Source organism: Megalops cyprinoides, chromosome 3 (genome assembly GCF_013368585.1).
Source record: "Megalops cyprinoides isolate fMegCyp1 chromosome 3, fMegCyp1.pri, whole genome shotgun sequence".
Taxonomy (NCBI): Eukaryota; Metazoa; Chordata; class Actinopteri; order Elopiformes; family Megalopidae; genus Megalops; species Megalops cyprinoides.
The window spans coordinates 2,603,789-2,631,756 of NC_050585.1; the positions used below are offsets into that span (position 1 = coordinate 2,603,789).

The 27,968-nt window shown below is 44.5% G+C and overlaps 1 protein-coding gene across 1 annotated transcript; it reads right to left on the reverse strand.

Moving 5' to 3' along the window:
- Window positions 1–636: 636 nt before the first annotated feature.
- ppp2r1ba (protein phosphatase 2, regulatory subunit A, beta a) lies at window positions 637–27,772 on the reverse strand. The gene is made up of 15 exons (XM_036524495.1): window positions 27,658–27,772; window positions 21,528–21,618; window positions 21,191–21,291; window positions 20,615–20,847; window positions 15,051–15,198; window positions 14,206–14,361; window positions 13,286–13,400; window positions 13,075–13,145; window positions 7,835–7,969; window positions 5,215–5,388; window positions 4,268–4,328; window positions 3,133–3,287; window positions 2,733–2,875; window positions 2,395–2,486; window positions 637–2,045 (listed from the first exon to the last, which is right to left on the reverse strand). The coding sequence occupies exons 1-15, from the start codon at window positions 27,733–27,735 to the stop codon at window positions 2,029–2,031; spliced, it is 1,770 nt and encodes a 589-aa protein (XP_036380388.1). The 5' UTR covers window positions 27,736–27,772; the 3' UTR covers window positions 637–2,028.
- Window positions 27,773–27,968: the final 196 nt, after the last annotated feature.

Sequence of the window (27,968 nt, forward strand, 5' to 3'; positions counted from 1 at the left end):
GTGGTTTACTGACACCAAATTTGGTGCCCGTTTGTGACTATGCAGAGGGTGCCCAAGCGTTTGTGTCATTTGCCACCAGGTTGCGCTACAGCACATATTGCATACTTTAACATATCTTTTGAACTGCATGCCTAAAATCATAATTTTCTTCTGATTCCTTCAGTCATACCAAATCCAGCGCACACAATGGTTTCAATGTCTGCCATTTTGAACTTTAATGAAAACAATCTTTCTGCAACTCCTCTCACAAATGTTCTCCAGTCTTCAAAATTGATCTGATTAGTTGTGTACCTGGTGGCCCTGCAGTGCTTGACCTCGTCATTGCTGCTTGCAGCTATATTTATTCTTGTAGTTCTAATTACAGAGCTGAGCAGGAAGACCAGGGTTCAAAACTTGATTCCAAAAACACTTTTTTCAGCTGGGCTGCAGTTCATGACTGGGGCTGGACTGGCTGATCCTGGATCAGCTGTTAGGCCCTTACAGTTCACGAGGCCTTTATTACTGGTAACTTGTCTATTTTCTCCTGATAAGAATAACTTGAGAATTTGTTGCATGTGGTTGGTTAATATATAAATGCCATTCACAGACCTTTGTGTATGTAAATTACCTTTTTGTCCCAATAAAACACCCAAACACCACTGTGCAATATTACTTTATTAGCGTTCCCCACCACGTACAGTACAGTGCCCCATTTTAAGGGTGTTGAGGGGTTATTTACTACAAAACCGAAGTACATTCTAATGACACAGAACAATAAAGGTTTAACATATGTAAAAGGTCATAAACAGGGCAAGACAGGGGAGGCAAGCAAATTAGTTTTTATCGTAATTCATGAAGTAGGCATTAATGTATGTACCCTGCCACTGCACCTAGCCACTTAGCATTACCCAGTGGCCCTGGGACACTCTGCGATGCCCATTGTGTATCTTCTCTTGGTTGCAGTGGAGGGGGGGGTGTTATGGAATCTAATGCCACCCACAGCACAGATCTCATTAGGGCCCCCAAACCTAACATACTTAAGTTCAGAGATTATCACAGGGACACTTGACAGCACACTGGTCTCTTTGCACCCTGCCTGGAGGAGCAGTTTTAAAAGGGCAGGCCCAGGACCTCATGGATACACAGAAGGCCTCCTCCCCGATACACACCTATGGTGCGTGACAGCCCCTCACGTACAGCCCCTCTGCATGCGTGGGAGGCTGGGCCGATGAGGCACCCGTCACACCCAGGGTGCGAGGTGGAGCACTGCCCCGCTAGGGGTGCGCTGGAAGGGATGGGGCACTGCCGAAGGTTTAGGAACACACCAGAGCTTGCTGCATGCCTGCAGTTACTCGCCGTCAAGCAGGAAGAAGCTGTGGCGTCTGCTGTAATGACAAGCACCAGGCTCTGGGAGACAAATCGAAGTGGGAGAGCTGCCTTGTCACAGGCACTGAAACAGATATAACTGAACAAAAAGCCAAAACGCAACTGGCAGAAGGCCAGAGACGTTATGCTTCTTTAACCATACGTACCTCCATGTCAAAGTATAGCAGTTAGGTTATAGAAAGACAGGGAAGTATGTGTGTCTGATGGCAGAGTAAGGCTTCATGGACCCCCTCAACAGATGGAAGTATGAGGTGCTGTCAATGATTCTGCTTGCAGCCAATCATAGTGTTTTGCTATGGGGGGGTATCAGTTGATTGGTTCATACATGTCTGATCGACACGTGGCAGTTCCACCAATTATTGAATTGCATGAAGCTTTTTTCTGCTGCCACAAGTGTGTGTATGAGTATGTGTGTGCCTGTAGGTAGGTATACACAGTAGTCAACGTTATGTTGATCAGGCTAATTTCCTACCAAATGCAACGACATTTACAGCAAGCACAGCCACAGCAGTGCATCCCCTAAACATATACAGCCATTGAAAACAAAAAGGGAATGCTTCACAGTTCAATAATCTGCAAGCAGTCAAATTGATCCTGGATATCAATAAATACAGGTGTGGTGAATCTTGGGGGTTGTCTCATATGCTCAGCAGACATGCTTGTTTAAGCCAGGCCAAGGACTGTGGAGAGAGAGGAGTTACAATTAGAATGGCACAGAGGGACCAGGGGGGACCACTCTTTCCATCACAGGTGCAGTTACTGCAGAACCAGGAAGTACATCTGGAGTAAGATGACATTGGAACATGCACACTGCAATTCTGTCAATAAATAATGACACTGCCCTTACTCACACTTCCTGGCAGGCACTTTAGCCCTCCACAAATATTCATGGCCACCAACAAAACCCTTTTTATTTTTTTTTGATCACCAATAGACATTCTGATCCAACTAATCAATTAGTCAATTCCTGGAGGAGTGCTGGGATGATCAAACATTCTCCTCCGTATTGCAGATGGCGGTGAGCCCTACCACTGATGGCTTCCTGGGCGAAGTACATCACATCCATGTCCTGATCTGTGGCCAGTTTCTCCAGTACAGGCTTCACTTCTGTCTGCAGGGCACTGTGGATCACATGACAGTCAATCACACCAGACCACATGACACAGTGAGCAGTGGATCACATGACACAGTCAGGCCCCCTTTCTGCCCATGGCGCTTTACAACAATGATGTGAGAGTGAACTTCATGAACCACACCATGGGGGAAGCTACCACAATGATGTCAATCCCTGATTCACACCAATGAAAACACTTGGCTTTCCACAGGACAACACTGATTGGTTCAACACAATAAGTGGCGGTCACTACTTGCTGTCCAGGACTGGGCCAATCTTCTGCAGGGACTTGGCCACATTGAAGCGCACGTTGGCCACCTGGTCGTTTGACATCTTGAGGACAACAGGGAGCATCTGCTTGGTGGTGATCTCCTGGCCACAAGCTTCAGACAGTGACTGGAATAAACCAGGGACAGCTTCAGCAAACAATTCTACAGTAAACACTCTCAGGCTCTGAACAGCACAGAAACACACAACAGAAGGTTCTTTTACTTTCACTATGGAAATGGCATAAAATTCCCTTTGTACACATTTTACACACCACAAGACTGCCAATCTTTCTTCCCATGCACACAGTGTGCTTGGAAAGCATCTCCTTGTCCAGGTTCTCAGAATCATTTTGAACAATCTGATTAGACAGTTGTCAAACTCACATTGATGCAGAAGAGCGTGGTCATTCTGTGTAGGTAGTTTGGGTCGTTGGCCATCCCCAAAACTTTGGGGACGATTGTGTTCTGGGCCCACTCTGCACCAAACTTCTCCACCAGCTTCATCAAGTTACAGGTGGCTGCCTCCCGGATGGCATACACTGAAGGGCAAGACATTTTTGGTGATTTCATTGATTAGACAGCAACCTTTAAACTAACAGCTGCTGATAATTTACATTTTGACCTGATTTCATTTCAAGGAATAAAACAGTACTGGTTTGATGGGTTTTTCTAATTATAAACAAGACAGATCCACTTTCACTGGCGCCTTGATGTAGCCATGCAAGATCTCATAAGGATGCTTGGTCCTCCGGAATCTGCCCAACACCCAAAATGATCTGCGCACACTTCGGGCTTTCAACCATAGAGCCAAGCCAAGCACTTCACCCTTTACTCTCCAGCAGGGCTTGACTGCCCAAAACGCTAACAGGGTGAGCAGGACCACTCCAGGACCAGGGTCCGCGTTTGCCCTTATCACAAGCTAGCCATCTAGCCAATATTGTTTTGTTCCCTGAAATGAAATCAAGTCAAAATGTAAATGTTATCAGCAGCTGTTAGTTCAAAGATTGCTGTCTAATTTGCTGGAAGAGTTTTAGTTATTAAAGCACTAACAGTCCTTGGGAGGCAGTGTGCAGTTGCTTGTAATGATCAGGCATCTTTAGTTCTCTGCTTGCACAGGTCTGGAAATCACCCGTGTGTTCTCATTAAGTAGTGTGACTGTATCTGTAGACTTGAATGGCTTGGCTTTTGTGCAGATGACTAGATGACAACTATTACCTTACAGCCTTCTTCTGTCCCTTTAGTTTTCAGACATCAAGCTTGCTCATTTGCCTTTACTGTGTTGCATAATGTGTACCGATGATATTCTCACAGTCGGGCAGTTAGGGGCGGCAGTGTAGCAAAGTAGTAAAGAGCAAGCTCCTAACTGGAAAGTTCCGGAAAGTCACTACCACAGATCAGGAGCTGAGGCCAGCTGCCCAGGCAAAATCTACTGGACGCCTTCAATGGCGTCCTGTGCTTCTCACCTTCCTGTCTTCATGCAACAAACATGTACGAATTACCAATTAAATAAAACGCTTACCATGGTCAACCAGCCAGGCCATGCAGAGAGAGTTCAGTTTCTCGTCGAAGAACTCGACACCCTGGAGGAGGAGAGGGACAGCTTTGGTGGCGTGACAGCTGACCCAGTGTTGGAGAGGTCAAACTGCCATCGCAAACTTCAATTCAATTTTATTTGTATAGCGCTTTTTACAGCACAGGTTGAGACCCCCTGAGAGCAAGCGTAAGGCAACAGTGGCAAGGAAAAACTCCCTAATTTACAGGAAGAAACCCTGAGCAGAACCCGGCTCAGAGGGGGAGCCCATCTGCTTCTGGCAGGCACTGGGCAGATAGAATTACATAGAATACTTGAAACTGTACAATGTACTTTAAGACATCTGAATTTTGATAGACAGTAATGCAAACAGCATTTCATCACAGCTTTGTACACCTGTCATCACTGTTATCAAATTACGCTCCTTTTGGTCACACAGTCGCCAAACATTTCCCTGACTCGACCGAAGACCCAAGACTGGACAGGGAAGACACATGCTGACTAATGAAAGCTTACAAGAAACAATAAGCGACTGGGTTTATTTCAGAATTGATTTGGCAGACGCTTTTAATCAGTGCGACTTACAAATGAGAAAACAAGCCAAAAAAAAGTAAGGAGACATGCTCCATGAAGAGCACAGTAGTCATCTTGTCACTGTGAACTAATCACTAACAAAGTCATTCTGGATGATAAGATAACATAAGGCAATACTTCCCTGACCTGAAATGAGCACTCCTCCTTCTACACCCCTATCCAGACCTCGTGCCAGACTTGTCAATTTTAATGGATGCCAATAAAAATAGCTGAAGTCCGCTTTAACCTCTACTGCAACTGCAAGCATTCAGCCTGCCCAGGAAGGCACTCAATTCTGTGTAAGGGGAAAACCCTCTTCCCCTTTCTGCAGAATTGAGATGGGGGGGAAGGGGCATACTCACCAGCTGTCCTGCCAGCAGGGGCATGTACTCGATGATGGCCAGCCTGACCCTCCACTTGGCATCCTCAGCCAGCTCCACGATGGCAGGCAGCAGGGACTGAGACAGCTGGCGGATCCCGATCACCTCGTTCACGCAGTCCAAGTTGGAGATGATATTGAGGCGCACCTCTGGGCACTGTGAGTAGGGAAAGGGGGTAGTAAAGCTCCTAATACGATACAATCTGCCTCATGATTTAAAGGGCAATTTGACCCCGTTTTTTGGGAAAAAGAAAATTGTCAGAAGGGTGTATCTGACACCTTTTCGGTGTTCACATTCATGAGAGCCTGAAGATAACGTTCCATTTTTTTTGTTGGAAAAAAGGCGACAAGTGATTGACAAGGACCCCCAGGGACAGTGCCTAGCTGCTCCAAAAGCACGCAATCAATGACTTCTCCCATTCTTTTTCCCTCCCAGTTTGGAATCACCAGTTATACTGTGTTCAGCTTGTCTCTTCGTACATCCATTATGCACATGCAGGAGCGCCCAAACCAGGCTAATGCAATCCTCCAATGGACTTAAGATACAACTAGTGGCTATTTTTCATACTACATTTCCCATACTGCACCAGAGGGGGCAGGCACATTCCCCGAGCCCTGGCCACCCTAGCCACCCCCAGAGCAACGAAGACAATTTGTTCCACCACTATGGGCACCTTTGTCTTTGTCAATCGATGACACAGCCAGTACTGAAGCCAGGCCATAGGGCTCAGCACGTCTTACAAGACTGATTCATACAGCCTTGGTAAATGCAGTTGCTTTGAGTTAGGCTAAATTTTCTAGGTGTGATTGTTTGTTGGACATATAAAACACTTTCACAATGGTAATCACACACTTTCCCCGGGGGGGGGGGGGGGGGTGTTCCTTTGCAGTCTTTAGGTGGGTGTACCAAGCAGGCAGTGCAGTACAGGGCAGATAGTCCTTCCAAATCGGATCACACTTTCCCTGGGTTTGATCATATGATGTGGCAACCCTATATGCTCTGAACACTGAGCGAACTGTGGCCCTCATATGTATGTTCAGAGAAGATGGCTGTGTCTGCTAGCTAGCAGGTAAATGCACAGAGGCATACCGTGACCAAAGCCTCCCCAAGCATGGCTAAACGTCTCCAATGGCTGCCAAAGCGTTAATCTGGTCCCGCTCTGCACTACTGCCAAAATCTCCCGTATTTGCACTTTTTAAAGATCAGAAAGGAGAAGCTGTTCATTTGCAAATCTGAGAATTTCATGCTTCACGGGCAAAACAAAATATGGGCCCTCCTTCTGCCTTGGGATACAATGCAGAAATGTACATCACTGGATGCATTATGCATTTTCTGTGCGTGTCACACTGCCAGATGTTCTCTGCATCTTAGGATGGCGGCATTGTGCCGAGTGATTTCACACCTGTGGAGGGAGTGAGAGCAGGCCCGGCCGGAGGGGTGGTGGCTTGCATAAAGCAGCTTGCTGCTTTTTTTAATGCTAATGTCTGAGTCCGAAGCCAGCCCAGATGAAATGGCAAGCAAGGGGGTTTTTGGCACGGGGAGGCGACACAGGGTGCCAGGCCAAAGCTGTCCCCCATTTTTCCCTTGGGGGGGGGCTTCACACCTGGACTCTCTATAGAGCTGCTAATTTCTGACAGCGGTGTCTGGGGAGCTCGAGAGCACTCCCTTTCCAGCTGAATGAAAGGGCCGGGCCGTTTCAAATTTAATTTCCACTGTAAAGGTTCTGGTAAATGAAAGGAGGAGTCGTGATCGGGGCTCCCTGTTTGTTCTTGCCCGCCAGTCACTTCCTCAGCCGCTCCCCCACCAGTCTATGCCCACCATGCCTCCTGGTGGCTAGCGGTACAGTGTTTGGCAGCCTTTGTAAAAGCCAAAGATTCTAGCTGGGACTGAATGCGAGGTACTTTGCACACTGGGGGGTTATTAACTGGTGAAGGTTACTACCCTGCAAATGCAGGCCCCTTTCTAACATCCAGCACAAACTACATCACATCTGAGGAGGGAGGTACAGCAATCCATTCATAGCCTTAGTCCTGCAGAATTACATACAACTCCTCCCACAAGTACTGGACAGGACACATAAATGTGTCTGCCTCATTGTGCTTTTAGAGCAACAAATACAGATTAGCTCTGACTGGATTTATTAAATAATTGTTTCCCTAAGATAGGCTCATAATTTTTTATATTTTTCACACAGAACCAACCAATTACCAATTAAGGTGTCATGGTTTTACACAATGACCGCATTTTGCACTTAATGGTAAAACTGTCAAACTGCACTGAACAGCTCAAAGCATCCTCAAAGTGCCCCCCCATATCGTATCATAAACTATGTCTGGATTCACATATTAAATCCATTCAATCTAAAACACTGAGGCCTTGCATGTGCACCAGTGTACCCACCATGAATGGAGAGAAAAAGAGAGAGCGAGAGAGAGAGAGAGAGAGAGAGAGAAATTCTACTCTTCCACACTGCATAGGTCACACAGATTCTGGAGCTGATGATTAAATGGTGGCCCCGGTGTGCTATTCACAGGGTGTGAGGGAACACTGGCTGAGGCTGGGGTTCTGGAGCTGTTAGGAGATGAGGGGAGAATGGGTTCACCTCGTCCTTCAGCTGGGCCAGGAAGAGCGGCAGCAGGTGTTCGATGGTGTTGTCCTTCCCAAGGATGGTAGAGAGGCCCATGATGACAGAGGCCAGGGCAGACTTCACGTGCTGGTTTGTGTCTGACACCAATTCCTGATGGAAGAAATTCACAGAAACCATGAGTGATGACATAGGCTACTGCCAGGAACATGCCTATGCACACCTACATCATATTTTCTTTTCTCTTTCTCTCTCGCTCTCTCTCAAAAAGACCCATGGAATGTCCAGGGAACATCCAGGTTTGATGCCATTTTCTGTGCTTAGCCACTATCTGTCTAGTCACAACAGCTGTAGTTCAGTCCAGTTCAGACATGCTACATGTATCCAAGTGCCCCTCCCCCTCATTCTCCCAGCCAATTGGGTAAAAGGGCTTTGTGTAATGCATCTCCCCTGCTCACCCAGAAAAGTAGTGTAACGGAGTCCTCTGCCATGTTCAACAGCTCATCCACTGACTGCTGCTCATGTTCAGTGTAACAGTGGAAGGGCTCACTAGCCTGAACTATTCTCTCAGACAGACATTTTCAAACACCGCACACCGCTAATCCCAAACTTTTGTCACCAATATTACTGAGCCAGTCATATGGCTCTGCTATAATTGGCACATGGGATAGAAATTTTAAAAAAAGCAATAGCAAAACAACAGCCTCTTTCATCAACCAACTTTTTCTTTTTAAAAATGTGCTAGAGTGTACTGAGTAACTTCAATTTTTCAAGGGTAATCAAAATGTACTGCCTGAATTACAATAATAATAAAACAATAGAAACCCAAGACAAAAATCAGCATTCAATGCCGACACCCAGGTCCAGTGTGATTTAAAGTGGTTTTAAAAGTTTAAACTGAGGCGCAAACACAACAGCACCCTCTACTGCCCAGAGCCTTGTGAGACTGAAGTTGTCTGGTGCCCCTTTTCCACCAAGGCAGTTCGAGGGCCGGTTCAGAGCCGGTGCCTAACCTCGAACCAGTTCTTCGTGTTTCGACAACCAAAGAACCGGCTCTCGGCCAGGAAAACTGGTTCAAGAGCGGTACCAACACTTTGCTGGTCTAGAAAAAAGAACCGCTATGTCAGGGGCTGGGAGTGGGATTATCATGACCAATAAGTCCAACTAAAACTTTGTGACCGCCATTAGAAAAAAAAAAGCTAGTGTAGCGTCTAGCCTGCCTAAAGAAGAAGAAAAACCAGTTTTATTTTCCAGCCAGTCATGTATTTCTTAGCTGTTTAGCGAGCTACTAATTTCAACTTGAAGTTAACTTGTGCTAACCTGACTAGATAGCCTAGAAACTTAGTGAAGCCAAGCACCATTAACTGAAATCACAGGCACAAACTACCAACTACACCTGAAATGCATGGTATCAGAGCTGTACATTGTTACCACAACTTCACACCATAAATAAAGTATTAGTGTAAGAAATTACAGTATTCTGCCATAGAATGTGTATTCCACCATGATCTAACTTGAGGCCTTGAGATAATAGAGACCCCGACAGGATGGTCCACACCTCTGCCGACACCGTAACAATTGGGTCAAGCAACTTGGCAAACAATTATAGAATGGGACTGGGAGTGCGCAATTGAGAACCTCCTCAGACAAAGGGTATCCGGACTCAAACAATGGTGTTCTTGCTTACTCAAAACAGGCATTCTGATTTCATTATCATACAGACGACAGATCCAGTTAATTTACATCAATAACAACCTAAACTGTATATATTGCAATTGGTTTGAACAATCAGGGCTCACTCTAACACCGCTGAATGCAAAGTCAGTGCTTTTCGCGTGCTTCAATACCATTTTCTTACTGAATTTAAGACAGACTTTTACATCAACAGGCATTCTTCTTCTCCATCCTCCTCTTTTTTCTTATACTAGTGTAGCACTCTAATGATTTGTCCCTCCAGCACCTAGCTCTACTGAACAGAAATTATATTTATTACCATTATACATTTAAGGCTTTTCAAAATATGACATATTCAACCACTTTTAGACATGCCTGCATGTCCCACAACTAAGCTGAACATTGGAACATTCATATCAACTCTTATCCCCTTAAAAGGAAAGCTCAAAATAAAATAAATATACCATTCACGATGACTTTGTATCTATATTAATAAAACCAAAGCTTGAGGACCAAATATAGGAAAAAAAAAAACAAGTACAGAAGATTGAAAGCACAGAACCTTTACAAGTGTGGGGAAATTCAGTCAGCTGAAGGTCTGGTTTTCTGTTGTAGCAGAATGACATCTTTCTGCTCAAATTTGCTACATTAAATGAATGAGCATGCTACAATTTGCTCTTTATGCCGAATGATCACTAAGACAAACCACTGGTCAGAGGAGAGCCCCAGGGGCTTTTCAATTCCCCTCCACCAGTAAACACTCACATTACAAGAGTAGGGCTGCCGCAATTAGTCATCAATATTTTAAACTGACGCATCGTTTTTTTTTTTATTTTTATGAATTTAACTTTGTGATTTCTAAAACACTTCAATTCATTATAACAAATGTTTTTCTTTAATATCACTACATAATTGTTGCATGCATTTTGGCTCCAGTCATTGGTTGGCTCCAGTCAACGCTACAGGCGGCTGCAGCAGAGTCCGACTCGGCTGCAAAAGAGGTTCAGTGTAAAAGTTTCCAAAGACCCAAGGCTTCAAAAGTATGGGAGTGCTTCAAATTAACAAAACAAGAAGGTGGTTTGTACACTGTGCAAAGTTTCGATGGCATACCACAGCACCACTAGCGTTATGCACGACCACCTGAAGAAAAAACACACAGGCGCTATTCTGGATGATGGACCTCCAGAAAAGGCAAAACCACCAATAGTGTTGTCTATTCATATTTATTAAAATACCATTAGTAGGGAGAGCTTTTTAATATCTTTTGTACTTATAGCTGCTAAATACACTCATTATTAAAGCCATAATGTCTTCTGCCTGCTACCTTAGAATTTCCATTGAATAAGTGTTTGAGAAAATGTTTAGGCTAGAATCTGGCTTACTCTACATTGACTGACGGTGCCAGTGTGTGTGTTCATGTGCGTTGGGCTTGTTGGAACATGTACCTTATCTAATTTTATTTATGCCATTATTTTAGGCACATTTCTTTGTGTAGGAGATGCCATAAACACAATATATAACGTTTGAATAATTGTGGCCAATATAATTAAAGGTGTAAGTTAATTAGGCAATATCACAGAAGACGGAGTGTGCTGTTATACTGTAATATCAGCACGGCTGTGATTCGGTCATAGGCACGAGGCTGCAGGTCTCTTTTTTAATTTATTTTTATCATGTTGGAGTTGCCAGTTTAAACCTACAGTTTTGCACTTTAATATGTAAACTTTTGTTTACATTTTGTTTAGTGCTGCATTATACAATGACATACAGTGTGTTGTCAAAATAAAATGAACTTAAATGAAATGGTCAATTTGATTTTTTGGAGGAAAATGTATCATTTAGATTAATCGACTAATCGGTAAAATAGTCAACAGATTAATCGATAGAAAAATAATTGTTAGTGGCAGCCCTACCTATACAAGAAAAAACTGTCCAATGGGCCACTGCAAACCCAACAGAGATAATCTTCAGGAAATGGACCTGCTGGCTTTGTGCCAAGTAGCAAAAGATCACTCAAAGAAGCCAAGAACTCTCTTCAAAACTATAAATTATTCATTTTCCATTTTCAGTCTCCCCTAAAACCACCAAACTAGTAGCAAGACGCAGAGCTTCCATAATGATGTCTGCTACTTGTCGACTCCAAGCTTTTACAATTGAAAGAGAGGTCAGGCAGTAGAAATAGGACATGCAATGTTTTTTCAGGAAAAATACAAGGTTTGTTTTTTGGTATTGGTTGGCGAAATGCGGCGAGTGTACATGGTTGTGTTATGATGATGCATCTACACCTTCGCCAATTCTGTCCATAGCCTCAGTCTCAGTGAAAGAGAACTGGTTACATTTGCCAGAAATTTAACCGTTGGTTCATGCTCAACAGGGCTGCCCAATGGTGGAGTCATGTGACAAACAAGGCCCTTTCTGAATCTCTGTGTGGCATGCTGGTAGAATAAGGCTATTTGTAGATTTTCATACGCATGTATTTCCATGTGCCAGAGGTGGGACCAATCCCATTAAAATTCTGTTGATTCAAGAAATGAAATGAAATTCAATTTATGGAATTAAAATTGACAATTATTTTCTATAAAGATTTTTTCCAATCCAAGAATTGAACTTCAGCCACCAGTGACTTTCGACAGAGTGTACACTGTACAAGCCAGCAAGATAACTGTCATGGTATCATTTATTACTTTATATAACAGACTTAAGTTTCTGTGAGGTTGCACTTTAGCCTTGTTCCTGTTTTGTTAGCATCACTGATGAGATGACTCAGGGTCACAGGTGAACCGGAAGTTCAACACTCTTGCCTTTTCTACATGTGGCAGTTCTCATGTGTTCCCCTCTGTCCAACTACGTTTTGCCTTAAAGAGCCTTTGCTTGTAAGCTTTTCTACAACAATTTCCGTTTCACTTTCCGTAGCACATGCAAGTTGTTGCAATGTATGCTGTTCCTGCAGACTTGATAAATGCTAATCTCAGACTGCAGACTTGATAAATACTAAGTTAGTCACCTACCCTTATGCTAACTTTATGCTAATGTTCACCATTTTCATTCTGTAAGTGAGCTATGTCTCATACACTTGTTATCAAAGGTAAGGGGAACAATGTGGATATTTCCTAATTTGTAATTTCATGTTTATTTTCAGTTTTACCAAAAAGATTCACTGGCACTGAAGACAACAGTAAATCAGTTCAACTTTACTTCTGCGTCTGAAGTTACATTACATAGTTCTTTGAATTGTCTTGGTTGCCATCTGTCGAACTGTGCTAAGAAAACACACAGTGGGGACAGAATAATAGCCAATTTGTTAGCGATCAGTACACTGACCCTGCTAGACCTCTTAGTGAATGTCATGCAGCAAGCAAGTTTACAAGAAAGATGGGACATATTGTACTGATTAGACACATTCTAATTCTACTAGAAGTAACTGAATTTGAATCAGGCAATTTTCCAACCTCAAAGAGTGGGATATTTGATGGCTTTAGATGATGCAGTAAGAAAACGTTTAAGGGCTTTTTTTGAAGGGACGCACAGAAGAGGGGTTTCACGTCCCCGTCAGACAAAGGAGGACACACAGAAGGGCTCCTCACCTTGACGCAGGGCAGAATGTGGGTCATGATGATGGTTTCCCTGCTGTCCTCCGGTAAATTCTCACAGAACTCTGTGGGGGACACAAACAGCCATGTCACCAAGGCAGACGCATGTACAGCCAGAAAGGCATGAGGCCTAAAGTGGCTAAAACATAGCTTTACTGAGCCCATAAATCTATCCCCGTTCTGAAAATGAGCATAGGCCACTGACCTTTGACCTTGTTAGCGGCAGCAGCCCGGACCTCTGCCTCGCAGTCTTTCAAGAGGTTCTGGAAGGCTGGAACCAGGTCGTTCTTGGTGATCTCTGGGCCCACAGCCTTCTGGAGCTGCAGAGCCAATGAGAGAGACAGGGGGCACTCCTACACAGCACTCAGGCACACTGACGCCAGTCACCCGGCAGAGACTTTCACTCCTCTTAGGTGGCAAACCACCACACTGCATTGAAGTCTGACTCAAACTGCTATAAACACCAGTCTGAGAAGAAAAATTTAATGCACCCTTTCAGGTAAAATACACAGCAGCCAAATGTTTATGAAGACTAATTCATAAAATTATTCGGGGGATACAGCTGTATTTGTAAACATTTGCAAACAAATCTATACAGTCTTTACTGTAAATCCAATTTCATAATTCAGAAATCCTACTGTAAGCTGAAAATGATTCATGTGACCGATTTCCATGGAGTCAACAGCAGCCCCCAACAGGCCTGGTCTCGCTTGGCATGTTATCCCCTCATAAAAGAGGCTCAGTTCAAAGCCAGGGCCAGAAAGGTGGAGCGCAGAGGGGGGCGAAGAGAGCGCTTCTCCCCAAATCCTACTTTAATGACAAGGCCAGGAGGGTCGTGTCCCTGATTGCCCCCTCTCGTGTGCCACTACTGCACCTAACTCCTGAGCTAAGAAACATCCAAAAGCGGAAAAGAGGACAGAGTGAGAGGGGGCGAAAAAAAAAAAAAAAAAAAAAAACAGTGCAGAGTTCATCATGTGACTCTACAGGCGCTGCTGTTCAGTCTTAAGGCACCTGCAAGCAGTCCGAGCCTCTAGCACGAAAATGTGTGTCGGGGTGGAGCAGGCAGGCAGATTAGGCAGGCGTGGCTTCTCAAGATGGGTGAACAGGATTGTCTTTGCCACTAACCTCTGAGAACTTGTCAGCCACCATGTAGCGGACCCTCCAGGACTTGTCCTCGGCCGCCTGGCGCAGGGTGGGCATCACCAGTGTGTCCAGGTCCTCCTGGGGCAGCAGCTGGGCGATGCTGACACATGCCTCTACGGCCAACAGACGTACCGAGTCCTGGGGGGAGGAGGAGGAGATGTCAGTGTCATCAGTCACAGCTTGTAGCTACAGTCAGAGGAGGACGTTTGCATCTAGGGAGTGCCACAGGGGTTCTTATGCACATAACTACTACAGAAATAAGCACAACACTGAGTCAGAATATACGTTGTCATGAGGAAGACTCCGAAAACTGTTTCCCACCTATTCAAACATGTCTGAAATGCGTTCATTAGTATGACGGTTATGTGTCTGGTATGGTGTGTTACAACAGGCCAGATTTAGTATTGTAGGTGTGTAGTTTAATCATATGCTCTTTGCAGTGAACACAGTGGTGGTGGAACAGTCTGCCCTGTTTGAAGGAGCTGCTTATAGACCCTATACCAGGGGTGGCCAACCCTCTCCTGGAGAGCCACTTGTCCTGTATGTTTTAGATGTCTGCCTGCTCCAACACAGCTGATTCAAATGATCAACTCGTTATGAACTCCTGAAGCTGCTGAATAACAAACTGATCATTTGAATCAGCTTTGTTGGAGCAGGGAGACATCTAAAACATGCAGGTCAAGTGGCTCTCCAGGAGAGGGCTGGCCACCCCTGGTATAGGGTCTATAAGCAGCTCCTTCAAACAGGGCAGACTGTTCCACCACCACTGTGTTCACTGCAAAGAGCATATGATATCATACCTGCCTTATACACTCAAGGGCACGTACCTGCTCGTCAGAGGCCAGCGCTGTGAAAAGGGAGATGATGTCGCTCTTGACATACTCCAACTCAAGGACCTTGGCGAACTCGCCGAGCTTGGAGGCAGCAGCACGGCGCACCATGGGGGTGTCATCTGAACACAGGGTGCGGAAATGCCTGCAGACACACAGCACAGCGCCTGAGCCATGCCCGTCACTACCCCACCCACATCCACAAGCCACACCCACAACTGCAAGCCCTCCCCCTACCCCATCAAGGATGTAGCACATCTTCATGCTGCTGCTAAATTTACCAACAGCTACTAACACAGTGACTGTCACACCAAAGCTCAAGAAACACCACCAGTAAAACTGCTCTGCTCTGTATTCAAAAACATTACCCAAACCAACACAGCTTGAGCTAAATGAATATCACAATATCATATACAATGAGCAGATTCTCAGGGCTGCCAGGAGCAAGGTTCAGCAGTCTGCCAGGTGCTGCGCCAACAAATATTGGACACAGCTCAGTGAAAACACCCAGATGGCCACTATAATGGGCAACATCATGTATGATGGCATCAAGAGAGCATTCGGACCAGTCCAGAACAAGACCGCTCCCCTCAAATCCTCCACTGGGGAAGTTATCACAGGTGGAGAGATGGGTGGAATATTACTCTGACCTCTACTCCAGTACTACTGTGTCCCCCTCAGCCCTTGACGCCACCGAATGCCTGCCAATCATGGAAGAGCTTGACGCAGAGCCAGCGGTAGAGGAGCTCAGCAAGGCCATTGACAATTTGGCCCCAGGTGAAGCCCCAGGCAGCAACGGGATTCCCCCAGACCTGATCAAGCACTGCAGGAGTACCCTACTGCTCCCACTGTATGAGCAGTGTATGTCTGCCAGTGCTTGCAAGAAGGAGCCGTACTGCAGGACATGAGGGGGAGCCGTACTGCAGGACATGAAGGATGCCAAGATTATCATCCTCTACAAGAAAAAAGGTGTGAGAAGTGACTACAACAACTACAGAGGCATCTGCCTCCTCAGCATCATCGACAAAATTTTTGCTCGGGTCTTTTTGACCCATCTGCAGAAGATGGCAGAACGTGTCTACCCAGAGTCACAGTGCAGCTTCCGAGCTGAAAAGTCTACAGTAGACATGGTCTTCTCGCTACGCCAACTCCAGGAGAAGTGCAGAGAACAGCAGATGCCCCTGTACATCGCTTTCATCGACCTCACCAAATTTGATCTGGTCAGCAGAGATGGCCTTTTCAAGATTCTCCCAAATATCGGCTGCCCACCACGACTTCAGAGCATGATTGAATCCTTCCACACTGATATGAAGGGGACTGTGCAGTTCAATGGCAGCTCCTGAGCCCTTCAACATCCACAGCAGCGTCAAAAAAGGCTGCGTGCTTGCTCCAACACTCTTTGGGACCTTCTTCACTGTTCCTGAAGCACGCCTTCAGCACCACGACAGAGGGGATCTACCTATGCCCCTTGATCAGACAGCTGGCTTTTCAACCTTGCCCGCCACAGAGCCAAGGCAAGGGTATGCAAAGTCCTTATCAGAGACATGCTGTTTTATGACGACACGGCAGTTGCAACACACACCCAGCAAGAACTCCAGTCACTGTTGGACTGCTTCTCCAAGGCCTGCAAGGACTTCGGGCTGACCATCAGCCTGAAGACGACAAACGTCCTGGGACAGGATACAGAGGCACCGCCAGTCATCACCATCAATGACTACGAACTTGATGTCGTCCATCAGTTCACTTATCTTGGATCCACCATCACCGACAACCTCTCCCTGGACACAGAAATCGAAAAGAGGATTGGGAAGGCAGCTACTACAACACCTGCCCGCCTCACCACTCGAGCGTGGAACAACCCCAAGCTGAAGGTGAAGACCAAGATGGCAGTGTACAACATCTGTCATCAGCACATTGCTGTATGGAAGCGAGTCATGGACTACGTATGCCAGACAGGAGAGAAGACTTAACACCTGAGAGTCATCCATCGTAACCTGGGCATATCCTGGCAAGACAGAGTGTCCACTGTTGAGGTCCTGTCTCATGCTGGCCTGCTTAACATGTTCACTCGCAGGTTGTGCTGGCTGGGCCATGTCCACCACATGGAGGATGGCCACATCCCAAAAAACATCCTCTAGGGAGAGCTGACATCTGGGAGGAGAACCGCTGGTCGTCCCAAACTACACTACAAGGATGTCTACAAAAGAGACATAAACGCACTCAACATTGACACCGAGTCCTGGGAGGGCCTTGCAGCTGACCGCAGGAGGTGGAGAAGTACCCTGATCCAAAACCTCAAGGCAGGGGAAGAGAAACTGAAAGGCAGCAGCAGACAAGCAGGCACGCAGAAAGGGGTGCGGCAATCCCGACAGACCAGAGACCACATACAGATGCAACCTTTGCAACAGAGACTGTCATTCCTGCATTGGTCTCTTCAGCCACAAGAAACGCTGATCCAGCCAAGTAGTCAGCCAGGACAACTAGGATGCATCACCCATGGTCAACCTGACCAATGGAGGGCCATCAATATACAGTGAGCCCAATGTGTATTATTTGTTCCAAATCCAGTGCAAATTATCATACTTCATTCCATCACTTGAGAATAACCTGCTCCACACAAACAGAGTCACCACTGAACAGGTTGGCCAATGATATTCCCTAAGAGTTGGTTTAAAAGGTTACTGCATCTACTTTGTGTGCGGAATAGGTCATCGTCAGTTTCCGGGAGGCAGTAAATTCAGCCAGCTTTATAGCTAAATAGTGTCTAGGATAGGGATACTGAATAGCAAAAAACTATTTGCTGTCCGTTGTACTGCGTTGTGCTTGTAGAGTTTCTCCTCGCTTTGAGTCGGCATTTTAAGCCGTTTCACATGTTAATCCCCTTAGTTAATCTATTTTAGTGTTAATTTTTTGTATTTAGATTAATTCCATTGCGCTAGCTGACTGGTTGCTGTCAAGACACTTTGTTGACATCACGTGACTTGACGAATCAGTTGGTAGTTTTGGAGCTATGCACACTTGGGAGTGGGCTGAAGCTAGTGTCCTTAGCTGTGTTAGCATTAGGCCAAGTACTTAAGTGATAGCAGGGCAAAGCGGCAGCTTTGGGCGGCAGCTTCAAGGCTCGTCTACCTCAGCCTCGTCACATGAGGACCTGGTTGCACGAAGACAAGGGAGTCTATCAAGGAAGGACAGAGAGGAAGGCTAGTCCTCGCTAAGTATTCTCTATTGTTTGCTCTTTTTACTTGTTTATTTATCCTCTGTGCTTACTGCCTTTTCCTTTTCCCCTCTCCTTATGCATCACCTTGTACATTTTCAATATGCAGCACCCTATTACCTCTGCGATCACTTCTGGGCCATGGTGGCATCGCAAAAAATTCGCATTTCGCACGTTACAAAACATAGAAGTAATCCCAATTTAATTTATCCAGCGAGAAATTTGACTATTACTTCCGCTATTAGAGGTGGCCTCTGGAACTGCCAATCGGCAGATTTCATTTCCTCCTTTAAGCTCTCTTAATTTGCACTTCCTAGCACTTACAGAAACCTGGATCACCCCAGAGAATATAGCCACACTGGCAGTCTCCCATTCACTGTGGAGCACAGGCAGAGGAGGTCCTGGACTGCTGCACAATAACTGGCATTTCTGTACAATCCCAGAGCTGATGAACTACTACTCATTGAGTGCCATGCAGTGTCCATGTCCGATCCCTCTGACCTGTACATATTGTGGTGTACAGACCGCCAAGACCACTTGGAGCATTCCTTAAAGAGACAGACATGCTCCTAAGTGTCCTGCAGAGAAGTGAAGCACCAGAAATTCTGCTTGGTGACTTCAACATCCCGCTGGACAGCCCGCAAGTGGAGGATCTGACTTCACTTCAGACATCATTTGACTTCTCACTGGTGCCCGCCTGAGCAGGTAATCATCTTGATCCTTTCGCTAGAAATACTCCGATACATAGCATAAATGTCTCTCCCCTGCATGTCTCGGACCACTTTTTCCCTTCTCGCTTTTCACTTCTGTGACCCCAATCGCAAGCCAACAGCCCCCAAATCAAGTCTCTACACAGTAACCTCCATAAGATTCTTCCTTCTACTTTCTCTGCTAAAGCCTGCTCATCTCTCCCTGATCTCATTTTTACAAATTAACAACTACTACAAATTAACATCATCTCAAAGATACTCTTGATGCCCTTAAGCACCCCCCCCCGATCTGCTCCTGCTCCATGGTTGACTGATGTGCTGACTTCAGTAAACTGCCTCTTCTCAGTACTGGCTCCACACTGGTGGAATGAGCTTCCTGCCGAGATCTGTACAACAGACTCCCTAGGCGTCTTCAAGAGAAAGCTCAAAAAACTCTCTACATCTACATCTCTAAACTACCTTCCTCTATCTATCCCTATTGTCTATAAAAAAATAAACAAAAAGCACTCTACACTAGTTTAGCATTTCACTAGTTTCTTACCGTCCTCTTGTAATACTTCACGATAGCTACTCTTAGCATGGTGATGCACTTACTTGGGAGTCGCTCTGGGTAAGAGCTTCTGCTAAAACATGTAATGTAATGGTTACTAGAGCCCAACCGATATATTGGCGTGCCGATATCAGCCAATATGAGCTAATTTCAGACAAATCGGTATCGGCGTTTATAAAGGCCAATAAATAAAAAAGAAACAGAGACGGAAGGTGGATCCTTCAACCATGTTATGAGTGTTGTCGTTGCGAAGTTTGTCCACCAGAGGACTGCAACTCCACTGTTAACAACATTTCGTTCTTTATTTTAAAATGTATTTTAAAATTGTAATCCTGCTAATAATCCCCATTTTTACTAAATGTATCGGTAATCTGATTACGTCTTTTTTTTCCTGTAACTGTAACGGAATACTGTTACCTTTTTTTGTATCCTAATTACGTAACGCCGTTACATGTATTCCATTACTCTCCAAGCCTGGTGATTGATCACCATATGCAATAAACCAAAACTTAATTGCATCAGACTCTGTATGAACGTCTTATTTCCAGAAGACATCAAAGTGTGGAGGAAAACCCTCGGTCCATCTGGCCCAGACCAGTGGGATATCTGCCAACTTAAATATATTTTGTTCAAATTACTGTTTATGACAATAAAATAAGTTTATTTTTAAACTGCATTATGTCATGTTATCTTGGTGAGGACTCAAATAACTACACATAATAAATGTTAGGGAAAATCTTTGTTTATGTTATGCGTTTCTGAAGAAAAAAAAAAAAATCGGCTGATGTATCATTATCGGATTTTTAAATCCTCAAATATCGAAATTAGTATCAGTCTTAAAAATCCTATATCGGTCGGGCTCTAATGGTTACTAAATGGCTCTCCAAAATGCTACTTAGAAGTTTCTCTTACTGTATGAGGACAACCCTGTCTTTACCTTTCACTGTCTACAGTTCATATGTGATGACATGTCATGGGTGACAACTTTTCCCATTGTCATATTAGTCAATAAACAGGTTCAGAGAGAGGCAGTACAGAGAATATGGGTACAAAGCTCTGAGGAAAGAATGGACAGGGTGCCACCTACTGGCGGATCTCAGCCTTGACAGTGCTGGAGACGCGGGGGTAGCAGACGCTGAAGAGGCCACAGGCCGAGGTTCGGGAGGTGAACCAGTCCCCACTGGCCAGCCTCTTCACCAAGGGTTCAAAGTGCACCTCCAGGTCCACAGGCGAGTGCTCATGGGAGATCTTCCGCAGGGACTCCACCGCCTTGTCCCGCACCACTGTCTCTTCCACTGTGGCCAGGCTCTCCAGGGGGGGCTGTTGGGGGAACGAACATGGCCAGGAGCAGAGCAGACACACCCTCAGCCCTGACCTGGACTGTACTGAACTTTCCATTAAGATTTTTCTTTAAAAAAAAAAGTGGTTGCACTACTGCTACTATGATTGTGTGTAACCCTGGACCTTTGCTCTGCAGAAGATGCACAGATTTAGTGATCTTTATAACATGTGGATTTTCTAAAACAATGTATCCAGTAGCCATCTAGATTGCATAAATTTAATCATGATCGATAAATCAACATGACATTAACCCAAAAAAAGACCAAGCATGATGAACTGGACAGTGACTGCGATTTTCAGGGGGTAGGATGTGCTCTCTTACCAGCAGACAGTGGACATATTCTGGCCCTCCGACCAGCACGGTGAAGTTCCCCAGCTGTTCTGCCAGGGCAAGAAGCACTTCATCTTCATCATAGATGGTGTCTGGAGAGGGCCAAAAATGACAAGGATAAATGAATTACTGTTAGGCTAATAATAACAACAATAATAACATAAATCCCCCTCTCACACACAGATCTAAGGCTTTTCTGGGCTTTTGTTTCATTGCAACTAAATGCCATTTCAACCATAAGCAACCAAGCAGAGCGCCAGTGAGTTTTTGAGTCTTGATGGACAGGTGTGGAGAGCATGAGGTCCAGGAGGTGTGCCAAAAGACGTACCAGTCAAAAAGGGGAGGAGCTCCGTGCGTGTCCGCTCCACGCCCAGAGCCAAGGCAATAGTGGACAGCTTCTTGATGCTATTCAATCGGAGCTGTAGAGGGAACAGGTGAGGGGTGTTAGAGTATCCAGTGTTTTGCCGTGCACAGCACACTTTCCACAGCACTGACCTAACGTCAGACTTACAAAAGCTGTAATCTGGGACTGTATCCATCCCAATGGACACATACAGAGCTTCTACACTTTTGTGTCTTAGTAGAGTGGGACAGCAACACGACACTGTGTATAAGAGCGCTGAGAGTGTGTACGAAACCCATACATGAATGACCAGGTGCACAGCCACAAGAACTAAGGTCTCAGAGTTGAGTAGCAGACTAAATTAGAAGGTTTCAAGTTCAAATCTTAGGCAATCAAAATTGCTTCCATAAATGTATCCACATTATGGACAACATATCAAAACTGATCTACACATGTCATACTGGAAAAGAGTGCATGTTGGGCAGATCTGTAAACATGATTTCACAAAACCTGTGTCTACAGAACATCTTCCAGCTCACATCATCGTATGATTGCTTGAGACGTTCTGCAGTGTGTTCAGCGTATATATTTATAGAAGGAGATGCAATTCTCACACAGGCTGCCATGACAACAGACTGGCTGTAACACCCACCCACCAGTGGTTCCTACATCAGCAGGGCTGTGGTGTGCTTCACTTGTTGCGCATGAACACAGAACGCTGTCCTCACCAGCCCAACCTATGGCACTGGCAATTCAACCAACTGCTCCCTGCACATTACAAACTATTTAAACCCTGACGGCAACATGACTGACCAAATCATCTTGGCTAACCCAATTTTTCCCTTATTAACACAAGTACACACATACAATGCATGTGATTGGTCGAGAGGTTATGGGTGCCACATTCCCAGTGCTTTTGTCCGTACTGCTCCAACATGCTGTTCACCACAGAGAAATTAAAACATGTACTTATGGCTGTCTACCCATTTATTTTACATGTATGGCACAAAATCAATTAACTAAAACATAAGAGAAACATCCTTACAACAGTAATAACCAATACTGCAATCCTTCAACATCCCAGAGGAATGTCTTAAAATGACAAACATTAAAATCCACTCACAATACACTGAAATGAACTGCAGTTCAGAAAATAGCCCACTGAGGAGTTAGCATGCGAGCTCCAAATACACAGCTGATCATTCTTGAAGCAAATGTGGGTCACCAGCTATCTACATGGAGGACTAATCCATTATGCAACTTATTTCTGACAGGGAGTTAGGGGTGGACGGTATAAACGGTATAGAAAATACACTGGTATGAATTTGCCCTACGGTAAGGATTTTATACCGTGCTGACCGGTAGAGCCCTCACAGATCTAGATGCAACTTCATCGAAAAGACACAATACTAAGCTTTATGTACATACACAAATCTTTGCTGACATGATACTGATTAATCTTTTCTGAAGCATTAAAATATTGTTGTCCGGGACACCGCGAGTTTGCGCTACCGTCAGATGCGGACACATTCTCTCTAGCTCACACACACAAAGCAGTAGCCTAACCTCACAAAATGTAGCCTACAAAGAACGACGTGACAAAACCCCTATGTCCCACTATAATGGCCACCTATTAAAAGTTTATCTGCATGTTATTTTCTTTTAATAACAACGTGTTATTCTCTTTTCATTAATCTTAAATTATACTACGCATTGTGTGTGCTATCAGTTGATTATATTGTATAATGAAGACGGATAGGACATCCTCACAAGCCAAGTGCTAGGGATGAGGGGAAGTTAGTGTGCACATGCAGGTGAACACGGCGTTCAGGCTCATTTAATTGCAAACTGTCATGATTCTTAGATGCTGGAATAAATTTTCCTTGTGGATTATTCTTGGTCGGAAGATGTGGGTGGTTGCCAAAGGATTCCTTCTCCTTCGCCGGAGCGGTGAGATTGCAGGTTGCTCCTTTTTGAACCGCGGCTTCTCGCTCCTTCTTCGTCACAAATTTTGACTTTGCTTGCAATCTGCTTGATTACCTTTATTCGTATTTTTGAACTATTTCTGTTGCTTGCTGGACATTAAGACTCTCGTAATTTGGGGGTTTTGGGGTATTTTGTCACATTTATAAATGTATATTTCAGCATTAATCTAATGTCGGCTTATGTGTAGACTAAAAGTTGAATGTGCACGCGTCTGCTGAGACGTGATTAATTGATTAGCCTACTTCTCTACACCATACGGCTATTTTAATTATCGTCTCCAATTGTTTGATTGTATGCCTATACGAATCAGCTACTTATCACCTGGTAGCGCGATTCCTAAGTCCCATACCCCCCCCCCCCCTCGCTTTTTTTTCCCTTCGGATCTACACTGATCCCGTACATGGCCTCTCTGGAATCTAATTGATGGAAATCTTTTGTAGCGACGGAGAACTTTAATCCTTGAGTCAGTTTTTATTTTCATTCAGATACTAGTGATATTTTTCTGCCCCGGAAGCATTTCACTGAACTTGAAGTGTGCTCCCGCATCAGGTATGACTAAAGGGAAAAAAACATACGGGGGGAAAAAAAAAAAAAAAAAAAACCTAACGCCACATACTGGGGATAGCTGTTATTGCGCTAAAAATAGCTATTCGATGCATCACGATGCAGCATCGCCACACCTCTAATATACATATTCATATATATGTGCACTGCAGTCACAGCTTTTTAGCCTTAACTTTAATACAGTGCCCAACCACTACCTAGCTACCCAACTAGCTAAACTGAACCGCAACTTTCTCACGAATGCAATGTAATTTAGCGCAATTCAAGAGAAACTTAGTTGTTCATGTTCGTTAACTAGGTAGCTAGCTAGTTCATATTAGGCTAGCAATAAAACTTTCACCATTTCAAAGTTGCTACTGGCAGTCAGCTAAGTCAGTCATTGTAGCTACCTTACAAACCAGCTTTCCCTGAGCTAACTGATGCAAACACATTGCTGCTCCGTGTCATTAATAAGTAGGCAATGATACAGGTTGATTTTGTTTTTAAGGAACTATACCCATATGTTCCTCAAATAAAAAGATTTTGGTATACAGCCATGCTTCACTTAACGTCCATGATATGTTCTGTGAAATAGGACGTTATGGGATTTGGATGTTTTGCCAACACCATACTATATACTTAACAAACCTATATGGAATAGGCACGAGATTGGATTCTGCTGCTTACGAGTCGAAGCATACAATTAAAACGTTTACTATATAACAGTGTAAGTAAGCAAAGTTCACATTAAAACAATGATAGAGAGTACAGTACAGTACATAGGCTCCATAAGACATTAGAATAGACGTTTATTATGCCTATCAAGACATATTATATGGTATACTACGCAGGCTACTGTACCATTATACGCCTGGCAGCGCAATCACTTTATTTCCATGAGCCATGAGATAGATGTGTCGCGTGCGGGAAGCACTGCCTTCACTACTTCCGGTTATGTCCGGTACGTCCCGTTCTGCGATCAGGATTTTTAAACTTTATTATAACCTTATGGGACCACGGACGTATATGCGAACGGACGTTTTCCGAATGGACGTTAAGCGGCACATAACTGTATAAGCCTTTGACCTTTTCTTTAGTGATCTTCACAATTTCCAGTGACTCTGCATTTGTAAATTTGTGTTCCCTTTAGAGCTTTTTAAACATCTCCCCAAACATGGAAAGCTGCTATGTAGTATTTCATATCTCATTCTTATCGAATCGATATTGAATCGGATTGAATCAAATCGTTAGCTTGTGAATAGGAATCGAATCGGGGCATCTGTGCTGATACCCAAAAAATATTACCATAAAGTGTATGATTAGCGACACAACGAAACAAACGATGGAGCATAATATGAAACGACAGACGTTTTTCTATTGTCACACGATATATATCGTCATATCGCACAGCCCTACTCTATACTATGTTGGTATATGTCCTAGTAATACAGTTAAGAGTACAGTAATAGCTGCCATGCAGTTGCCATACCAGTGCCTTACCCCTTCAGAAGCATTTATATTGAAATTTTAAGAAAAACAAATATACCGTGACATATACCGTTACCATCTGTGCTTCAAATTATTCCGTGATTTAAATTTCAGGCCATACCGCCCAGCCCTACAGGGAGTGCTACTGAATGCATCTACATCAGAGGATGATATATTTGTGGCAGAGGTCCTCACAACTGACTGGGCAGCATCAGTGGAGTAACTGACAATAAAACAGCCTCCTGATAGTGACTAAGGACTCACTTTCGTTGTCACACTAAAAAGACAGGGGCTTCACTGCCAATCCAAACACTAGGCATGACAGGGACTGCGTTGGACTGGGGAGCTGCTCTGTACTGGACCAGGATCAGAGTTCTCTATGTAACACCTTGACCATGACAGCACGGCTGAATTTGGACCAGTGTTTATGGTATTTTTGTAAAGTACCTTTAAGGGAATACTGAGCCAGCAAAAGTGAGAATCTCATGTGACAGGTTACTGCTTTAGTTAAAGAGTGTTGGTTAGTTAATGTACAGTCTAAGGTTGTAAGACAGCTAACTGTATAAACTGGGACAGGTGGCACAAATGTCAGGTTTCAAACAAAGGAATAACAATGACTAGCAAAAAATCTTTTGGATTGGTCCATGAGTACTGAATGGATTTCTACTGGAGTAGAGCAGAAACCAGCAAGTTAGAAAGGGAGGGTGTCACATGGCAACAGCAGGGGTGTTGTGGGAGAAACCACTGGCTATAATGGAACAAGATGTTTTTCCTAAACCTAGGTTTCTAAACCAACCCCTTGCTGCTGAAGGCATGTAGGCAATAACATGTTCACAAGACTTCCAGTTGTTCCACAATGTTCACTGGCATGTCCAAATATGAACAAGTCTTCAAGCTGAAACATCTGAAGCAGGGTAGTCCTCCCTGGACTGAGCAGTAGCTAAACGACTGGACTAGTTCTTATCAAGCGGACTTGAGTGGTGCCGTGTTAAACTGCTCTCCTTATTGTGGTTTTCTGTTAAAATAAATCTATGCTCAGCAGTAAGGTTGACAGTACCTGCATCACAGAATAACAATTCAAGAGTGATCAATCTTCATTGGTTCCCATGAAACTGCATTCGAATGCTTAGGTATGAGTAGCTAAATGCTGCTTTTGCATAGCTAAGGTTAAGGTCGACTAGCACGTAGAGGGTTGTTGTGTGACAATTCCCTCGAGTCAAAACATTCTGATTATCTAAACTCAGTTAAAATGGCAAACGCTAGCTTTTTTTTGCAACCGGAATGCCTGGATGTTTGCTAGGTTTGATAGGACTAGATGGCGAACAAAAGGTAGCTAGCAGAACGAAAAAGTGTTTGGTATACAAGCTAATGTTACCTAACTGGTGTAGTAACAACAGATGCCTTCTAGGTCACTGGCGTGTTTCCTTAATTCAAACTAACCAGATAAACCGGGTGAGATATGGGTGGGGTAAAAAATGGTTCACTTTGGACAGCTAGCTAGACGCCTATGGGGTATCTGATCAGTGGGTGTGTGGCTGCCGTTTACAGCTAGTAGGTTTAACGTATGAACAGTGCATCAATTAGAAAGTCAATGAAACCAGGGCAAGAACACGATTCGTTACCACTAGGTAGTACGCTGGCCAGCCTGGCCATGATCAGATGAGGTTAGCTAGCCAGCTACCTAATTAATGTTACCTACTGAAAACAGCTAACTGACAACCTTAGCTTGCTAGACGGCCGGGGTCTGTTACATTGTCACTGCTAACGTTTGATAATTAATGTCAGCAACCAAGCAATCAATTACACCAAGGAGCTTCATTTTTCGATCGCGCACTATTTATATGTATTGAAACAATTTAACAGTTGGCACAAGTAGTATCAATACTCAAGACATATTGACAAAAGACATAAAAAAAAACAATTTCCAGCCAGAGATTTCTGGCCATGTCGCTACCCGGCTAGGATTTGTTCAACAGGGCCGTTCTGCAAAGCCGATTCTTGATCACCAAGAAACGTCTGGCATTTTACCCACGACATCGCACTCAAACGAGCCTCCAACCAGACGTGTGTTAGTAGTAATAGTGTGTTTCTATTTTACCTGAACATCTTCGTTCCGCAGCTCGTCAATGAGCACGGCGATAGGGTAGAGTGAATCGTCTCCATCAGCTCCTGCCATTTTGGGTGAGATTGCGGCTTCCGCTAGATTCTGCGACGGGGATTCTTGCTGGAGATAGCAGGGGCAGCTGCAAGGAGCGCAGCAGTGATTGGCCGTAGAGAACAGCAGCAGCTGCCGGAGCGCAGCGGTGATTGGCCAGATTTAGGCCAATCAAAGATTTGAAGGGAAGCCGAGTGACGCTAAGGAACCCAGTACTGCAGTTCAGTGGATATTTATGTGTGAGGGGTGTTCTT

Bases quoted from the DNA above. Each gene is read 5' to 3' on its own strand.
- ppp2r1ba (XM_036524495.1), bottom strand. From the start codon at position 27,735: ATGGCAGGAGCTGATGGAGACGATTCACTCTACCCTATCGCCGTGCTC. The intron at 13,146-13,285 runs GTCAGTGGCCTA...TGTCCCCCACAG, and splicing joins TGCCGCTAACAAGGTCAAAG to AGTTCTGTGAGAATTTACCG. The intron at 4,329-5,214 runs GTGAGTATGCCC...CTCCTCCTCCAG, and splicing joins CCCTGCTGGCAGGACAGCTG to GGTGTCGAGTTCTTCGACGA.